Raw genomic sequence first — 16,628 nt, forward strand, 5'->3', positions numbered from 1 at the left:
ACAATAATTTCCCCATTTATGTATCCACTCAATATGAAGGCGGAAGATTCTCCATCCGTGTCGTTATTGCAGTCATCAGCAACTTCAAGCGCCTATCGGGTAATCTTACTTGGCTATTCTGCCACTGACTTGTTTTAGGCATGTAAATCAATAGTTTTAATTTATCGTGTAATTATTTTACCTAATGGTACACCCTTGTACTCGTCCTCTAGTCTTTGTTTTCAGTTATAATTATTGTTATCCAAAATAATGCAAGTACTGTCTTTCAGGGAGATGCTGAGGAGTCCAACGTATTGACGACTACCGTTGATGTCACTCAGATGCTCGAGGTACGTTTCAGGACAGTTCCATCGATGGAGATCATCAGATCTTGCATTCTTGTAGCGTGATTGTTACACACAATGTTTCTTTCGTTTTTAGCCATTGATATGTCCTTCTGTCGTCGTCCTCCTATGTGTCTTCTTTTTTCAATATTGTGTTCATTACTAATGAAAGTCCTATGTTTCAGGGAGTCGATGGAGCATTAGTCCAAGAAGAAGGGGGAGCGTGCAGTTACGGGTCGGCGCAACAGCTTGCAGAAGTGTGCACCGCAGTTACATCGTCCCTTGATGTTCTTATGCATTTCGAGGTATGGATACTGACAGTTCGATCAAGCGAAATCATATGACGTGATTACATCTGCTATACTTCCTTCTTTATTAACGCAAGTACTATGTTTCAGGGAGATGACGGAGCTTCTTCTACAAGAACATCACCCCTAGTAGTTGATGCAGATCTCTGGGTGGTGACACTTCCAACGATCGAGCAAATCGAATCATATTTACATATCCATTATTTATTTTAGACAACTGATCGTTTGTGCAGGTCTATTTAGATGAGCCGTTCACGCCTGCACAAAGTTTCTGTTCTTTTTATCAAAATAGAAAACCATACTAATGCAATTACTGTGTTTCAGGGAGTCACTGAAGCATCATCTTCAATAATATCATCAATGGAAGTCTATGAGGAGCCCGAGGTATGGATCTTGACAGTTCCATCTAACTAGATCAACAATGCGTGAATAATTGTCGTTTGAATGTTCTACACAAAGCGTTAATTCGTGTTTTGCTATTGAGATGTACGTGGGTATTGGCCCCCAAGTACATTTTGTGTTTTCGATATTATTATACATACTAATGAAAGTTCTATGTTTCAGGGAGTCGATGGAGCGTCAGTGCGTGATGGATGTGCTTATCAGGAAAATGTAGTCGTTGCAGCGCAAGAGGAAGTGGAGACATGCACACACGAGTCGGAGCAACAGCGTCCTGATGTTGAAGTTCGAGGCAAGAAAGTTTCAAAGAAAAGAAAGCAAAAGAAGGTTAGTGTCCTGGTCACTATATTATGTTGTTTTTCACTGTTAATAGTTCAATACTGTAAGTTGTGTTTAAACTGAACATCCCTTTTCCAATCTGTCCTCTAGTTGCGAGTCGGTGTACGAACTAGATCTACACAGACAGTGAAGCGAACGAGAGATGTTGCTTGTCAAACCTTTTGGCAGGGACTTGAGACTGGAGATGCATCGTGCCAATGGGAAGAATATGAAGTGATTGACAACGGAGCTATACCACCACCAGCCATTGATAGTGAATGTCCTCCTGGTAGTTCGGATGCAGTCGGAGATCAATTCACAGAATCCACACCCGCGAAAACTAAGACCGCGAGAAAGTTGAAGAAATTGTTTTATTCACCCATCGCCGGAGAAGGAACAGATGTTGCAATGGAAGAGAATGAAGTGGACGACAATGAAACACCATCAATATCACTGAACATAGCGGAAGACGATATCAGAGATTCTACCTTTCATGTGAGTGACATGTCCTCAACGTTACAGGCCGAACCAGCTGGGATGCAGAGTGACAGTATAAGGAAAGAGGCCAAATTCATTGTATTCGATAGTTGTTTGATTGATATTATTATTCGGATGAAATGTGGGCATTCGGTTGGTGGGGAAGTATGTGGGGAGCCATTGATTAATGTGACTCGTGCAATTCGAGGCACTAACCTTAAAATACATGCCACCTGTACAAAATATCATCCTTTCTCATGGTCTGCACAACCTATGCTGGGACAACTGCCAGCAGGCAATCTACTTTGTGCAGCGGCTGCACTTTTTAGTGGTTCAAGTTTTAAAAAATTAGAGTCTTTCTTTCAGTTTGTGGGAATCCATTTCATTGCGAAAACTCAGTTCTACAAATACCAAACCGATTATCTATTTCCAGCCATTAGCGAAGCTTGGAGAATGGAAAAAATGTCTATTGATAGTACATTCGCGGGCAAACGGTTCAGGCTAGCCGGTGATGGACAGTGCGACAGCCCAGGATTTTCAGCCAAGTACTGCACCTACCACTTTCAGGACATGGAAAGTAAGAAAATTGTGAGTTCGGTGGTTGTGCAGGTGTCACAAAGTACATCCTCAGTGGCCATGGAGAAAGTTGGCTTTGTAGCATCATTGCAAGAACTACAATCGCGGGGAATGGTGATCGACCTGATAGCCACGGACCGACACGTTTCAATTGCCAAGACAATGAGAGAAGAGTACAAAAATATAAATCACCAATTTGACGTTTGGCATCTTGCAAAAACAATCAATAAAAAATTGTCGGCTGCAGGTAAAAAAAAAGATATGCAAGGTATTTCACAGTGGTCCAAGTCAATCAGCAACCATCTTTGGTGGAGCTCAAAAACATGTGGAGGGTCGTTGGAAATTCTACTGGAAAAATGGCGGTCAGTAATGCTACACTGTACAAACGTTCACCGATGGAACACGAACCAACATTTCCACAATTGTGAACATGGCCATTTGTCCACAGAGGAGGCACGGAAGAAGAAGTGGTTGATTCCTTCATCACCCACTCAAAAAGCCATTGAAAAGATTGTATTTGATAAAACTATAACAAAAGCTTTGAGGGGACTCACGGAATTCTGCCACACAGGAGATTTGGAGGTGTTCCACAATATGTGCCTAAAGTACAGGCCAAAACGATTGCATTTTGGCATGGAGGGCATGATAAATCGGACTCTTTTAGCGGTCTTGGCACATAACCATAATGTTGGCCGTCAACAAAGTAGGACGACCGGAACTTTAGGGACGCTTCGCTACAATAAGGCCTTCACTAAAAGAAGTAAACAATGGGTGATCAAACCAGTGTTTGAGGATATGCAGTATGAGTTTATTGAGAGACTTATTGTTGACGTCCTAGATAGGCACATAAATGGAGTTGTGAACGAACCTGTGCAGGGGACAACTGCATTGCCACCCAACATTGCCTCTGTTCCATGTCCACCTAAAGAAGAGCTCATTGAGAAATACACATCACGGTTTAAATGATTGTAATTTGATTGTCTGTTCTCTCGAGTCTCCTCATGTCGCAGGCCCATTGAATATGTGTATCTATCCAACCTTGTTCATTTGCGCATTAAATTAAACCAAACAGTAATATAAATCATTTTTCAAAAAATATAGAATGTCTCCGTATTTATGGTTCTGTGGGGCTGCAAAGCACGCAGACAAAATGCAAAGATGGAGTGTAAATTTCAAGTCCTGTGAGATGGCCTTACACTGATGTAGCTAACTAGGAATGTGTGCTCGTTCAAAGTGAAGGTCAGCTGCTTTGATTTTTTCTCGGGTGCCAGAATAGTCCACGACTCAGTATAAGGCCGGGACCACGTAAGAAACGATAATGAATATAATTTCAGAAACGAAAGCCATTTCATGTTCGTTCATTAGAAGAAATAACGTCGGCATAGAAGGAGTGGTATTTCGGGGCTGCCCTACGCACAGACACAATGGAAAATGCAAATATAATGTAAGTAACTCTTTAGATGAGTTTATACCGCAATTTAATTACTATACAGTAGCTTACCGCGCACTAGAACCGTCTCCTTTTACGGAAGCACCTCAAAACCTTCCTCTTTGCTTCTGCTTTCTCTCTCCCTCTCCCCTGCTACAACTGGTCCACTGTCTGCGATCTCGGTCCTGGGCCCTTCCACTCTCCACCTGCACTCCCTGTCAACCCCTGCACTGGGGGACTGTCTCAGTATCCTACAGCCCCCCCTTGACGTATAAAACCCAGTTGCACTGTCCTAGCTATGAAATAATTTCCCGACCTAATATATAAAATGAATAATTTTAATAAAGATCTGATGGTGAGACTAATTTCATTTTTTATGTTTTTCAAACAGGTACTTCATTATTGTCTGTGTCACGAGTACCAGACACCGGCGGATGGCTTCTATAATCGCCAATTGCTTCTCCGCGTGAACAACGTTAGCACCCTGACCATTTTGTGGGACGATCGCCAAGTACAAGTATGCCCTTACGCGGTACTAACGGCTAGATGCAACATACAGACCGTTGTGGTGGCCTAGTGCCTCGTTGTTGGAACAGCCATGCGATTATCAGTGCGACCGAAGAGCTTATTTTATCGTAAACCAACACCCTGTGTACTGCACACGTACATCTCTTGCCTCAAGACGAACTATTTTGGATCGAGAGCAAAGAAAAATGCAAATCGCTGAATATTCTCTAAAAATTTGATGTCCAATAAATGTACTTTGCCAAATGTACAATCTTGCAGTTTGCTTTTAAACCACAGTTTCATATTCCGAATTGTGGCGCTGTATTGTGAGATGATCTAAGACCCTGTGTACAGCAAAGGAACATCGCGTGCCTCAAAACAAACTTTTTGGAACGTGAGCAAATAAAAATGAAAATCGCTGAATATTCTCTAAACATTTGATGTCAAATAAATGTACTTTACCAAATTTACAATCTTGCGGTTTGATTTAAAAGTACAGTTTCATATTCCGAATTGTGGCGCGCTGTGTTGTGAGCTGATCTGTGTTGATTTCCGGGTTCTGTGTGGAGTCGCGTAGAAGACGCCTGGGCGCGTTTGCCTACGCAGCACAGTCACGTCACGGATAGAGGCGGGGAATATGAATGTTTTGATAAAGTCTGTTTCAGGGGCGGGGGATTTGATTTAGTGCCGCAAAAGCAGGTGAGCCAGGGCGATGGGGGGAAATGATAGGATTATCAGAAAATGGCGGCTGATTTCGAGTGCGTTAATGGACGAAAAGTCGGGTAAGGTCCATAGGAAAGTTTTCTACGATCTACCGAGTTATGCTTAAAAACACATGGCCGAACCGTAGGGACAATAAAAAAAAAGTCCCGGAACTCTCCTTTAATAAACTTGACCCCAGATACCAATCCTTCATCATTGATGGCAACATTATAAAAGTATCAAAAGAAGTCAAAACACTGGGTGTATATACCATCTCATCCACAGCCTATACTAACAAACTTATCAATTCCTGCAAAGCCTTCTTATCCACAAACAGCTGCCTCACTTTGGCCAGGGCCCTCATTGTCCAAAATGGACTACTGTAACACTCTCTTTCTCGGCTCCACAAACCACAACTTGAACAGACTACAGATACTCCAAAACAACGCCCTTAGATGCACCCTGAATCTCCCGCGCAAGGCCCACATTTCCACCACCAGAAAGATACATCACTGGCTCCCCATCCGTGAGAGAATTAAACTTCGAGCATTAGTTATCACACATAAATGCCTCTACCTGACAGCCCCATGCTATCAAATTTACAAGCCAGAACTCTATCAGACCCACAAGATCTGCTTACCTACACCAGCTCACCATTTCAAGGTTTAACCTAAAATCTGCTGGGGGAGCTAGCTTTCCTGTGCTAGCAGCCAAAACTTGGAACACACTCCCTATGACGATCAGAGCTGACACCTCATTCTGGTCATTCCGAGCCAAGGTAAAGGAACTACTCTCAGCCCAGCAATAGATTGTCGTCGACATCTAGCCTAAACTGGCACTCTTTCTTGCTCCCATTGTATCCTTAGTATCAAAGACACAGCGTATGTACTCTGAACCTAATGTATGCCTTGTCAAGGACCACCTTGTAACCTGGTCCCTTATACTCTCGTTTTATCTGCTTTTACACAATGTATGTGCATCCTATCTTCCGTACCTCTCTAAAATCTCCTCTCTTCCATTCACCTCCCTAACTCTTCCACTATACTCCCTCCAACCCTTCTTCCAGCATCTCTAATTCTTATCTCGTCCATTCTTCTCCCTTTCACTGCCTCCTTCCTCTTTACTTCTGCTTTTACCACTACTCATTCCTCCTTTTCCCTTACATGTCTTATTCCTTCTTCTCTCTCACCAATACTCCTCTATAATGTAAATTGTTTCTTGTACTGTTTTCTGGTTTGATTCTATTTGTTTCCTAATGCTTGATGTTTCTAATGTTTGATGTATCTTGTTTTGTTCCTCTCTATAGCGTTTTGGATTAAAACGTTATATAAATTCAGTAAAATACAAATACAAATCCTTCTGTAACTACTGCCATTCTAATGATAAGCACCCAGTTACCCCAGGGTTCGGCTGCGCTATACAAATAAACAAACTAAACTAACTAAAGGCAAACAGACTTTGTTTTTCCTTTCCCCGGTGGCCATTTTTTAAAACTTTTTTCTTTTCTGTTCCGAAACGCCTGTTCTTACGGACTGGGGTACTAATAGCAATACGCCCCTTGCAGGGTGAGGGGGGGTTTACCTGAAGTTGTAATGAGCCACCACCCTTGCTCGGGGCTTATTTCTTAATGAAGGGATGCTGACACCATACCAAACGTTCCTTTTATATGTCACGTTCATTTACTTGCTCAATGAGGATTTGCTTTCTCAATACAACATGGCCAACAAAGTTTGGCCATTAACCCAGCGCAGGGAATAACGGCATACCTTTCACTCCCAACGTGCGACAACTGCTTCCTGCTGCTCGTTCAGTCCTTCTCCCTTAAGAGGAATTGCTGCTCTATTGGTAAGTGGCCACTTGCTTGTTGTGCAAACCTTCTTAGTCTGACAATCTGGATGCTGTTAATTAACTGTATCTACCTTTGAATGCCAGGCAGGAGTCTTTTATTACTTGCAGACGCATGGACTCTCACAGCTATAGCTTTTCTATGATGGGCCCTCTTGGCACCTGTCACGCTCAAAGCAGACAAATGACACCTTTGATCAGTGCCACCTGTTAAGTGCATTTCATCAGTAACGATTCACTGCAGACATCCTATACTGCAGCGCTCACACTCTCTTACCTGTGCCTGGACACACAGTAATCTCAGTTTCAGGCTTTAAACATAGACTATAAGCCATTGTGTCACCAGGATTTAAGCATGATATGATATGGCATTTATAATGCGCCTATACACAAGTGGTTCAATGTGCAACGAGGCAAGGGAGGGGAAACAGCAGGAAGACAGACAACGATCCTACTAGGCCAGGTGTCATTCCGATCGTGCAAGTGCTTGGGAGGGGGCAAGGGAGAAAGTGCGGGGGGCAGGGGACAGTGCAGTACTTGGGATAATAGAATAAATAACAATAAGTTATGATGAGGTTAAACAAGATTTGCAATCCTTGAAAAAACCAGACTGCGAGCTGAGCCTATGTTGACAGGCGAATTGACTGATTTTCTCCACACTGCTTTACTAACCCATTTAAGTTGTGTAACCATCACCATCCCTTCTGTCTTGATCGGATGCCCCCGTTAAGCAGTGGTTAGACTGCTTGATCTGGAACCTGCCCCACAGCACTTTGGTTCTGCCATCAAGTTTATGGATGAACACCAAGCTTCTCAAGGTGATTCTGCACACTGTGTACACTATTTGAGAACATTACACACATTTGTTGTATCGGTGCCCTTGTATGGTAATAACAGCCCCATGTCAAATGCATACTTAAGAAGCTCTTCTTAGGAATCCCCCCCTCAACCTTCTTCCCAGTCTTAAAAAAGCTCTTCATTTTCATGTGCGCATGTTTCATGATAGTTCCTCATCGCTGCAAATGCTGAAGAAAATGTAATTAACTTTCTGTATCTTCTAGGGGTGTGAGAAGAACCAGGGAGCACCATGGTGGTTCTGGCAGCACTCAGGAGGTCCTGGCAAGTGCCCACACTCTGTTGGAAACTCAGCAGTGTCGCTGCAAGGTCACCAAATTGGTGAGTACCTTCAAACAGAGTGTCACAGCCATAGAAATGAGTGGAGGAATTCTGGAAGCCCCATCTCCAAAAGGATACAGGTAGATGGAAACCGTACAGAGGAGGGATAGCAAGATAATATTAGAGTTGCATCAGAAATCTTGGGAAGAGGCACCCAATGGGTTAAACCTGAGTGCTCAGCAAGATATCATAGAAGGATTCCCATTAAACAAATGGGCAAATGTGCGAAGATATGTGTTGAAATATAAGGGACCTTAATATCAGACTACAGAGAAGTCTGGCAGTGGGAAATGCGCACAGATGAAAGATAGCACAAGTGCAGAGACTGTTTTGGAGACAAAGTAGCATTATATGCATTTGGGGGAATGGGCAGCTTTTGATAAGCATGCAACAAATTAAGCATTCACTTCAGAGCTCTGAGTGCAGCCTGCAGTCCTATGTTGAAATCGCAGCTAAGCAGACAAATTCATCCCTTCAACCTTGTGAGGTTAGTAAAGTGACTACCACTGAATTGCATAATAACACCTGAGTGCTGAAAAGCAAGAGGAATCCAAGATGAAGAGCTCTCCAAAACCTATTATTTATTATTCCATTTAGCCTGGTAGTCCTTATCTGCCACTGTGATCTATATATATGAGGAACCGTGATCAATCATTGCAGTACATGGGTATCACAGGTTTCGAAATTAAGGGGAGCTGCCAGTTATGTGGCTCCTTCTAGCTTAGTAGAGCCTGGTTAACTTGACCCCAGCAATCAAACACCCGTATGTAAATTTAACTCTTTGCGTTTTGGCCAATCTATACATAAACATTAAGGCACATCTATATGACATTTAATAAGGGGACATAAATAGTGGAGAAAATGATAATCTTGCATCTTATGTGTAAACTAGACTTGCAGAACACTCTTATTAGGTCCTCGTTCCACCGTTGTAGCTCCTGGTTAATGCTGGATTCCCAGGAGCTGCTTTTAGCTCCTGCTCATCCTGAATTTAAATCCCTGCATCACGCCTGTTTGTTATGCTGTACGTATTTATGTAGCGCCAGCACCCAGGTCATGGTAATGTACAGTTAGAAAAGGAAAAACAAAGAGTTGTTGAGAAATGGCCGGGGAAGGTGTGATGTAGGGCAGAGAGTAGTGTCTGTGAAGAATGTTGGGACGGTGTAAGGAGAGGAAAGTGAGCGTTTTGGGATGAGGATGGCGTAAGGAGGAGAGTGTGAAAGAACATGCAATAACACCTTTCTATTTTCTGCGTTTTATGAAATGCAATGCAATACAATACACACAAGGACAAGATGCAACCTACAACCATTCTCCCTTATATATGACCCATTATTCTTTAAGGATCTGCTCAATGTGTCCGAATGCTCCTTCACACAGAGTTAATGTCACCTAGCTATGTTTATATGGCACCAGCGGGCTCCTGGTACTTGTTGGGGGTGTTGGTACCAACCTCTTGTTAGTTACAAGCAAGAGCTAAATAGCTCCCACCCATTTGGATCCCTAAAATTCCCAAACATTTTAGGGTGTTTTGAAGACCCATAGAGCCTTGTGCAACAAAATGCATAGGCATACATTTATTTAATTGGTTCATTTAAAATGCAATGAGGGCACAATCTATCCCAGGTTGTAGCGCACTGGTGCCCAATCCTAGAGCAGAAGTCTGCTATTAACAGACACATACGAAGGAGAAACACTAGCTTAATGATTACATTTTTAAAGCACACACTAGCTTTAGGCTTGTCTTGTTTCTGGTGTCCTGAACAGTGTCCTCTGAAGCCAGACATGCAGCTCAGTGAGGTAAGTGTTGAGATCTGAAATGAGCCGCAAGTCCTAGATTTGAATCCTGCCGACCCATTCCTTCATTCATGATAAACTGAGTACCATTAAGTTGGATGACAGTAACACCCCTTATTTATAGTGCTATGAAATGGCAAGGCTGCAATAACAATTGTTTTAAAAGCATGTTATCAATAAAATGAAAGTGCTTTCACATCTGGTCTGGACAACTTTACCAAAGTGGTAGAATGTAGATTTGTGGGGTGGGCATTACAAATTCTGGCTGCCTGTATGTCAAAGTGCAGAACATCTGGCAACTGCCAATAAGAGTAGTGGTGGGAGGATGCAAGATTTAATAATCCAGTTTGCCAAGTATTGGGTTGCCCGATCTAATTTGCATTTCGTCCTAATAGACTACTGGGTAAAGGAGAGTTGTAAAAGGAGCGATGGAAAGCGTGACCCTGTTAACGTGCTCATTCTACATAATGGGGCGTTTGTGGAAGTGCTATTGGGGCTTTAAAAGATGGGGGGTACCGGAGAAGGGTAGTAAAAAGGAATTCTAACAGCGGTCTGATTACATTATAATTCCATTTGAGACTTGATTATTTGCTTGTAATGGAAAATAATCATTCCCCATCACTATGATACGGACATAGAACCACTTTGCTTTCCTCTGTCAATAGTTCCCACAGGAATAAAGACACTTTCCTTTCACAGATGCTCCTTTCATGCCTCCAGTAGTTTATAGATTTTCTGTCTGTGGACGAACTGTAAAGTGCCTAATTGTCTGCAGGTTGGAGTGGTCTGAATTAGGAAATCGTGCTGGCATCTAAATAGCATCAGATTTACTTAGTAACTTGTTTAGAAAGAAATGCATGTAGGAGCTTTCTGGTTCTGCTGAGAAGGAAATCCTCTTCGTAGCTCTCAAACCATGGCCAGCTAAGAAATGCCTGGTTGTGACCAGAGTATTGAAAATTCCCCAGGCGGCCGTGCTATACAGGTCTCCCTTGTGCAGCAGAGCAGAGTCTTTCTGCTTCCATATTATTTACTCCCAAGAGGAACTGCAACGAGAGTTGTATTGTGGTGTGAGGCTGGTTCTTCATTTTCTTTTATAGCTGCCTGGTGCTTATTCTTTCCACCTCAACTTTTCAAGATTCTATGGAAGTGCTAACGTGCATGCGAAAAGAGAGGGCCTAAGCAACCTTTCCATGGGATTTGGCAATGACCGGCTCAACCACAAGATTGCATGAAACTCCAGTGGCTCATCCCAGTACTGTGTATCTAAGAACTGTAACTGCCTTTAAAAACCTCTGTAGGGGCTATCTTCCACCCCTCCTCTTTTCCTTTCGGACAAACCACTTGCATAGTTAGATGGTGAAAGAAGTTCCTAAAACTGGTGTTGATGATCTCCAGGATACTACAAGCCTTTCCTTTTTTAAAATATTTTTTATTGGCATTTCGTATATAACATTTTGTATATACCTCCATGCTCACCACAGCCAACCTTACCTGTTTCTACCATCTTGGCCGTGGCAAATAATTTGAATACCCTCACACCTATCCAATGTATCCACCGTTAAGCTTCTAAACCAACTCCGAACTTACCTTCTTCCTTAACAATCTGGAATCTCAGACTTTGTACTAGATTCAGGCTGACCTCCTTACCATTCACCATCGTCAAAGCCCCATTCAAACTGAAGTCTGCGTCCTCAACTGCCACTAAGAAAAAGTCTCTGGTTATCTCTTCAAATAAAAATAAATCTGACTCCACTTGCTCACCTAGTAATATAATTCCACGCATTGCAACTGATAACCTCAACACTCCCATCAAAGGGGCACTCATTAACGCTATATAACTAATGGCACATGCCCTAGATATTACTGTCCTTATCATCACCAATCAACTGGACTTCCTGGCCATAACGGAAACCTGGTTACATACAGCAGCGGGACCTACACTCTCTAGCTATTCCAGACTTGACAGAGAAACCTCTAAAGGTGGAGGAGTTGCCATCATCTCTAAGACTCTCCTAGGCCTAAGAGCATTGCCACATATACCCTTCCCATCAGCTGAACTATTATCCCTGAAACCTCCCCTTTCAGAATCATGTACCCTAAATATCCACCTGCTATACTGGCCTCCAGGTCTTATCCGAACCTTTTGAGGAAGATATCCTTCAACTACTCTCTATGAATATTAAACCTAGCTCACAAATCTGCTTGGTGACTTCAACCTAGGTTTCCTAGACCCTAATGATAACTCCACCACAACCATTGCTGCTTCCATAGCCGAACTAGGCTTTTCTCATCGCATAACCAAACCCACACACAACCAATGTAGAATCCTAGATTGGTTGGCCGAACTTAACTGCAAGACTATTCTCACTAATTTATCATGTGCTTGGCCCGACCACCGTTTCGTCTCATTCAACTTACAATCTAGCACTTCCCCTAAACCGGTCTGCTGTCATAACCAGGAACAAAAAAAACATCACAACAGAGAATTTACTTCCGCTCATACAACCCATCCTTAACTACACAACGACCAACACTGAAACCATCTACTTTTGTAGACCTTTACAACTCTATCTTCACCCAAGCGATTGACACGTTAGCTCCACTAAAATTACGTAAAGCTAAGCCACAAGCACACCTTAACTCGTGGTTTACCCCGAGCCTTAAAATTGTACGGAACAATAAAAGAAAAGCAGAAACAGCCTGGGAAAAACTTCCCCTCAGCCAACAATAAATACCCTTTACGTCAAAACTGCTAACTGCTACAAATCTGCCATTCTCCAAGCTAAAAGCGACACCTACAACAATAGAATATCCAATGCTAAATCCGGTATCAGAGAAATGTTCACTATCCTCAGGGAACTTGAGTCACCTACACCCCCAAAACCTGGTCCAAAGACAAGGTTTGGTGTACCAAGATCCAAGCTGCACTAATGGATAAAATATCGATGCTACAATCTAAAATTGAGAAGAAAAAAATCTAGTATCACCGCCAAACCTCCCCTTCGCAAGCCTGACCTCGCATCTACCAAACCTATTTGCCTATTTAACTTTGCCCCTCTGTCCATTAAAGAGGTTGAAACAAAATATCAAACCTCAAACCTTCTTGCTGCCAGGGTGACATCTGCCTGACTAACATTATTAAAGATGCAGCCAGAGAACTTGCACCTCCCATTACCTCCTTCATTAAGGCCTATACATGGCACGGAAGCTGCTCTAGTAGACCTAAAAACTCTAATAGAAGACCAAAAAGACAAAGGCAGTATATCACTTCTCCTGCTGTTAGATTTATCAGCCGCTTGTGACCTTGTAAGCCACGAAGTTCTCTGCAACCACCTTATCTCATCAGCCCACTTCTCAGACAAAGCAACTGTCCGGATTGAATAATTCCTGTACAGTAGATCAATGCAAGTTTTCTCCCCTACAGCTACAGCGGATCCAGCACCTGTTACCTGTGGAGTCCCACAAGGGTCTTGTGTATTCCCAACACTGTATAACATTTTTACTAAGCCTCTATTTGATGATTTGGACCATTTGGGTGTCACCTACACTAACTATGCAGATGACACCCAAATCCTCCTACCCATCACGGGAGACTACAACTACTAAACAAAATCTACCTCATCATTCAGGCATGCCTGGCTACTCACGGCATCTGTCTAAATGATGAAAAGACAGAACTACTTCTCATAGGCTCCCAAACTAAACTCAACAAACTAGACACTAGGTACAAATCCTTTATCATCGACAGAATTAACATCCCAACTTTGACTCCACGTTAACATTGAACAAGCAAGCAAACACTACTGTCTCAGCCACAGTTTACACTTGCATGCTCATAAATTCCAGTAGGCCTTCCCTCTCAACAAGTTGCTCTATTCTAGCCAGGGCTCTTATCCTCTTTAAGCTGGACTATTGTAACGCACTTTACATAGGTGCCAACAAGCAAAACTTGAACAAACTTCAAGTATTGCAAAACAATGCACTGAGATCTGCCTATAATATCGCTAGGTCACACCACATATCGGAAACTAGGCGCAATGCCGGATGGCATGCGGTTAAGAATAGAAGTAACTTCAAAATGCTCACTCTTACTAACAAGTGCCTGTCCAATTCAGCGCCAAAATACTTGTCAGGCAGATTCACCAAAAGCAAATCAGACCGCCCTACCAGAGCCGCCCAACTACACTGCCTCAGAGTACCAAGATTTAACCTACAAAAATCGGGAGGCAAGTCGCTTCCCTGTCCTAGCCTCTAAACTCTGGAACTCCCTACCTACAGTGCTCAAAGCTAAACCTTCATTCTCACTATTCAGAACACAGCTAAAAACGGGCTTACCTCTCAGGAGACTTAATACATTTCATATCCTACTAGAACACTCAACCGCTCCTTCACTGATTACTCTTCTATATGTATATTTCTGTAAATGACTGTTGCCTTGATGTAATGCTCTGTATATACTTGATATGTTTGCCACTTCCGTGGGCTTTACCATCTGTGAAACCTTTTTATGTATGTAAAGTTTGTGCTTATTACCATTGTTGTAACCTTGTTATGTACCTAAAGCAATGCGCCCAGTGACCTGAGGGTCCGGTGCACTATACAAATATTCAATTCAACAAACCGTAATACCGAATAAAGTAGTCAGTCGCAATATAACATAGGTTTGACATTTTTGTTACATTTTTGACTCAAAAATCAAAAAAAGATTAGACTTGGGGGAAGTAAGGTTTCATTACACCAAATATTTGCGCCATCTATCGGAGTGAATTGAGGATTATAAAACAGCTGCAGGAAGGGCAAGGGGAATGTTGTGAATTGGTGTAACCGATATGTCCCACACTTCTTCGACCAAACGTGTAATCCTACTCCTGTGGATATTATGGGGGCGGTCCCTTTTGGAGAGCCATAAATTGTCCCAGAGTTGACTGCAAGCCTTTCTATTGGGCTACCAAGACCAGTACCGGTCCAGACATACCATTATGCGGTCTAAGGTACATGAGAATAAAGTCAGAGCACCAGCTCAATTTAAAGGGCATTTTGGCTGCTAGATTTAGCTAATGGAGCACCTGCTCTTAGGCATTCACTGCTGCAAACATGTGAAAACTTGATGACGTCTTTAGTGATTCTGTTTTAAATTAGATTATAGATTCCACTGGTTATTCTGATCAATGTTTCGGGTGCGGTTACATGCAGGGTGTTTGTGCAGTCAAGGCTGAGGCAGGCATAAAGATGGAAACGGATGGGTGTCTGGGCCTGCATGGTCTGCACTTTTACTTTGGCTTTCATACGATGTTTCCAATTTATGTGAACAAAAAACTCCACTTTTCTCCCAGAGACTTGGGATCAGCTAATGCCATGCTGAGCTGCAAAAAACTAGCCACAGTATGAGGATCATTTTGGCTTTCTAGCTCTTTTCATAGGTAATAACCTTCCATACTCAATAAGTAGGCCTTCGGAAACGGCTGAAGACTACTCTCCTTGAAGTTCTGGGGTATCATACGCCTTTGTATTTATGGCAGTTAAATACAACCCTAGGCTGATATTGTGGTGTGACTTAAAGTTGTTCAGTTTAAAATGCAAACAATGATACTTCACCCTCAGTATCATCAGAGGAAGTTATATATCGTAGTTAGACCAGTGCTTTTGAGACAAATAAGTTCTGAGATCTACACAAGGTTTTTGCTAGGAATTCTAGCGCCGGACTGTCTTGCAAGATAACAATGGTGTCCAAATAAGTTAAGGCACATGGGAAGACCCTTAGTTACCAGTCAACCGCTCAAGCCAGGCTTAGGATAGGTGATTACGCTCACAGAAGTGAAACACATCTACAGAAGTGGTAGTCGAAACAAGGGTTGTGTGCATCAGGAGCTCTGTGGGTGGGTAGAATGGGGGAGAGGCTGTGTCTGAGTGGTGCAGTTGAGCTGTCATGGGCTGTCTGCAGGTTCATCAAGGCTGATGTGTGTGTATGATGTTGGTCACCTGAGATGTGTGTTGTCCGCCTGTTGGAGACTAAGTGCAGAGCTAGTAGAAGCTGTGGAAGGGTCTGTAGGAGTGTGCCTGTATCATTGTCAGCTTGCGTTTGCATGTATATTTCATCAGTGCTGATGCAATGACAGAAAAGTTGTTTTGGTGGATGGCATTTAGGTGCACAGCATCGATGTGGAGATGTGCAGAGAACAAGGCCAGCGTTGTGCTCAGTTAGACATCCTCACTACTAGTTCGGGATACTCGTTGAAGCCCCTTTCCATTGGTAAATATGTGTTAATCTTTTGTGCACTGCTAATCTTTTGACAGGCAGCCATATCGTGGTCATCGTCTCTCTCCATCGGACGATGAGCTCTATCAGAAGACTACGATAAACATGCTTGAAAAAGAGTCTCCCGACATGATGTTCATAGATAGCTACAGCCCCGAAGGCTTTGTCATCAACGGGGACAAGGTCGTGGGCCCATGTGTGGTTCTCCCGAGGGTCATTCTACAATGGCACGTAAGTTCACAGTGTAAATGCTAAGCGTTGTGCATTTCTGACATGTGATAACAAGCAAGAACCCCAGTTCAAAGATGAAGGTTTTAGTGACTGAAATATTAAAACTCCAAAAATGAATGGCTCTTAATACTTTATTTGGTTTATGTAACATCAACATGTGATGTTTAAGCCACCGTAGAGCGATTCCAGGAAGGACCTAAAGTGGAATTTAGAAAAGAGTGGTTAGTAAGAAAGTCAAAAGAGAAAGTATCACACTCAAGGTTTTGGGAAGTTTGTAGTAACGA

At 42.7% G+C, this 16,628-nt stretch overlaps 1 protein-coding gene across 2 annotated transcripts in view; it reads left to right on the forward strand.

Moving 5' to 3' along the window:
- The window catches only part of LOC138566314 (NADH dehydrogenase [ubiquinone] 1 alpha subcomplex assembly factor 3-like), a 73,004-nt gene that overhangs the window by 20,679 nt on the left and 35,697 nt on the right, over positions 1-16,628 (forward strand). For both annotated transcript variants that reach the window (XM_069643427.1, XM_069643426.1), the window contains exons 2-3: positions 7,946-8,060; positions 16,152-16,344. In XM_069643427.1, coding sequence (XP_069499528.1) covers positions 7,972-8,060; positions 16,152-16,344 — 282 coding nt within the window. In that variant the 5' untranslated portion in view covers positions 7,946-7,971. The remainder of the gene's footprint in view (positions 1-7,945; positions 8,061-16,151; positions 16,345-16,628) is intronic.

Source organism: Ambystoma mexicanum, chromosome 2p, assembly GCF_040938575.1.
Source record: "Ambystoma mexicanum isolate Mex_15411 chromosome 2p, UKY_AmexF1_1, whole genome shotgun sequence".
NCBI classification, from domain to species: domain Eukaryota; kingdom Metazoa; phylum Chordata; class Amphibia; order Caudata; family Ambystomatidae; genus Ambystoma; species Ambystoma mexicanum.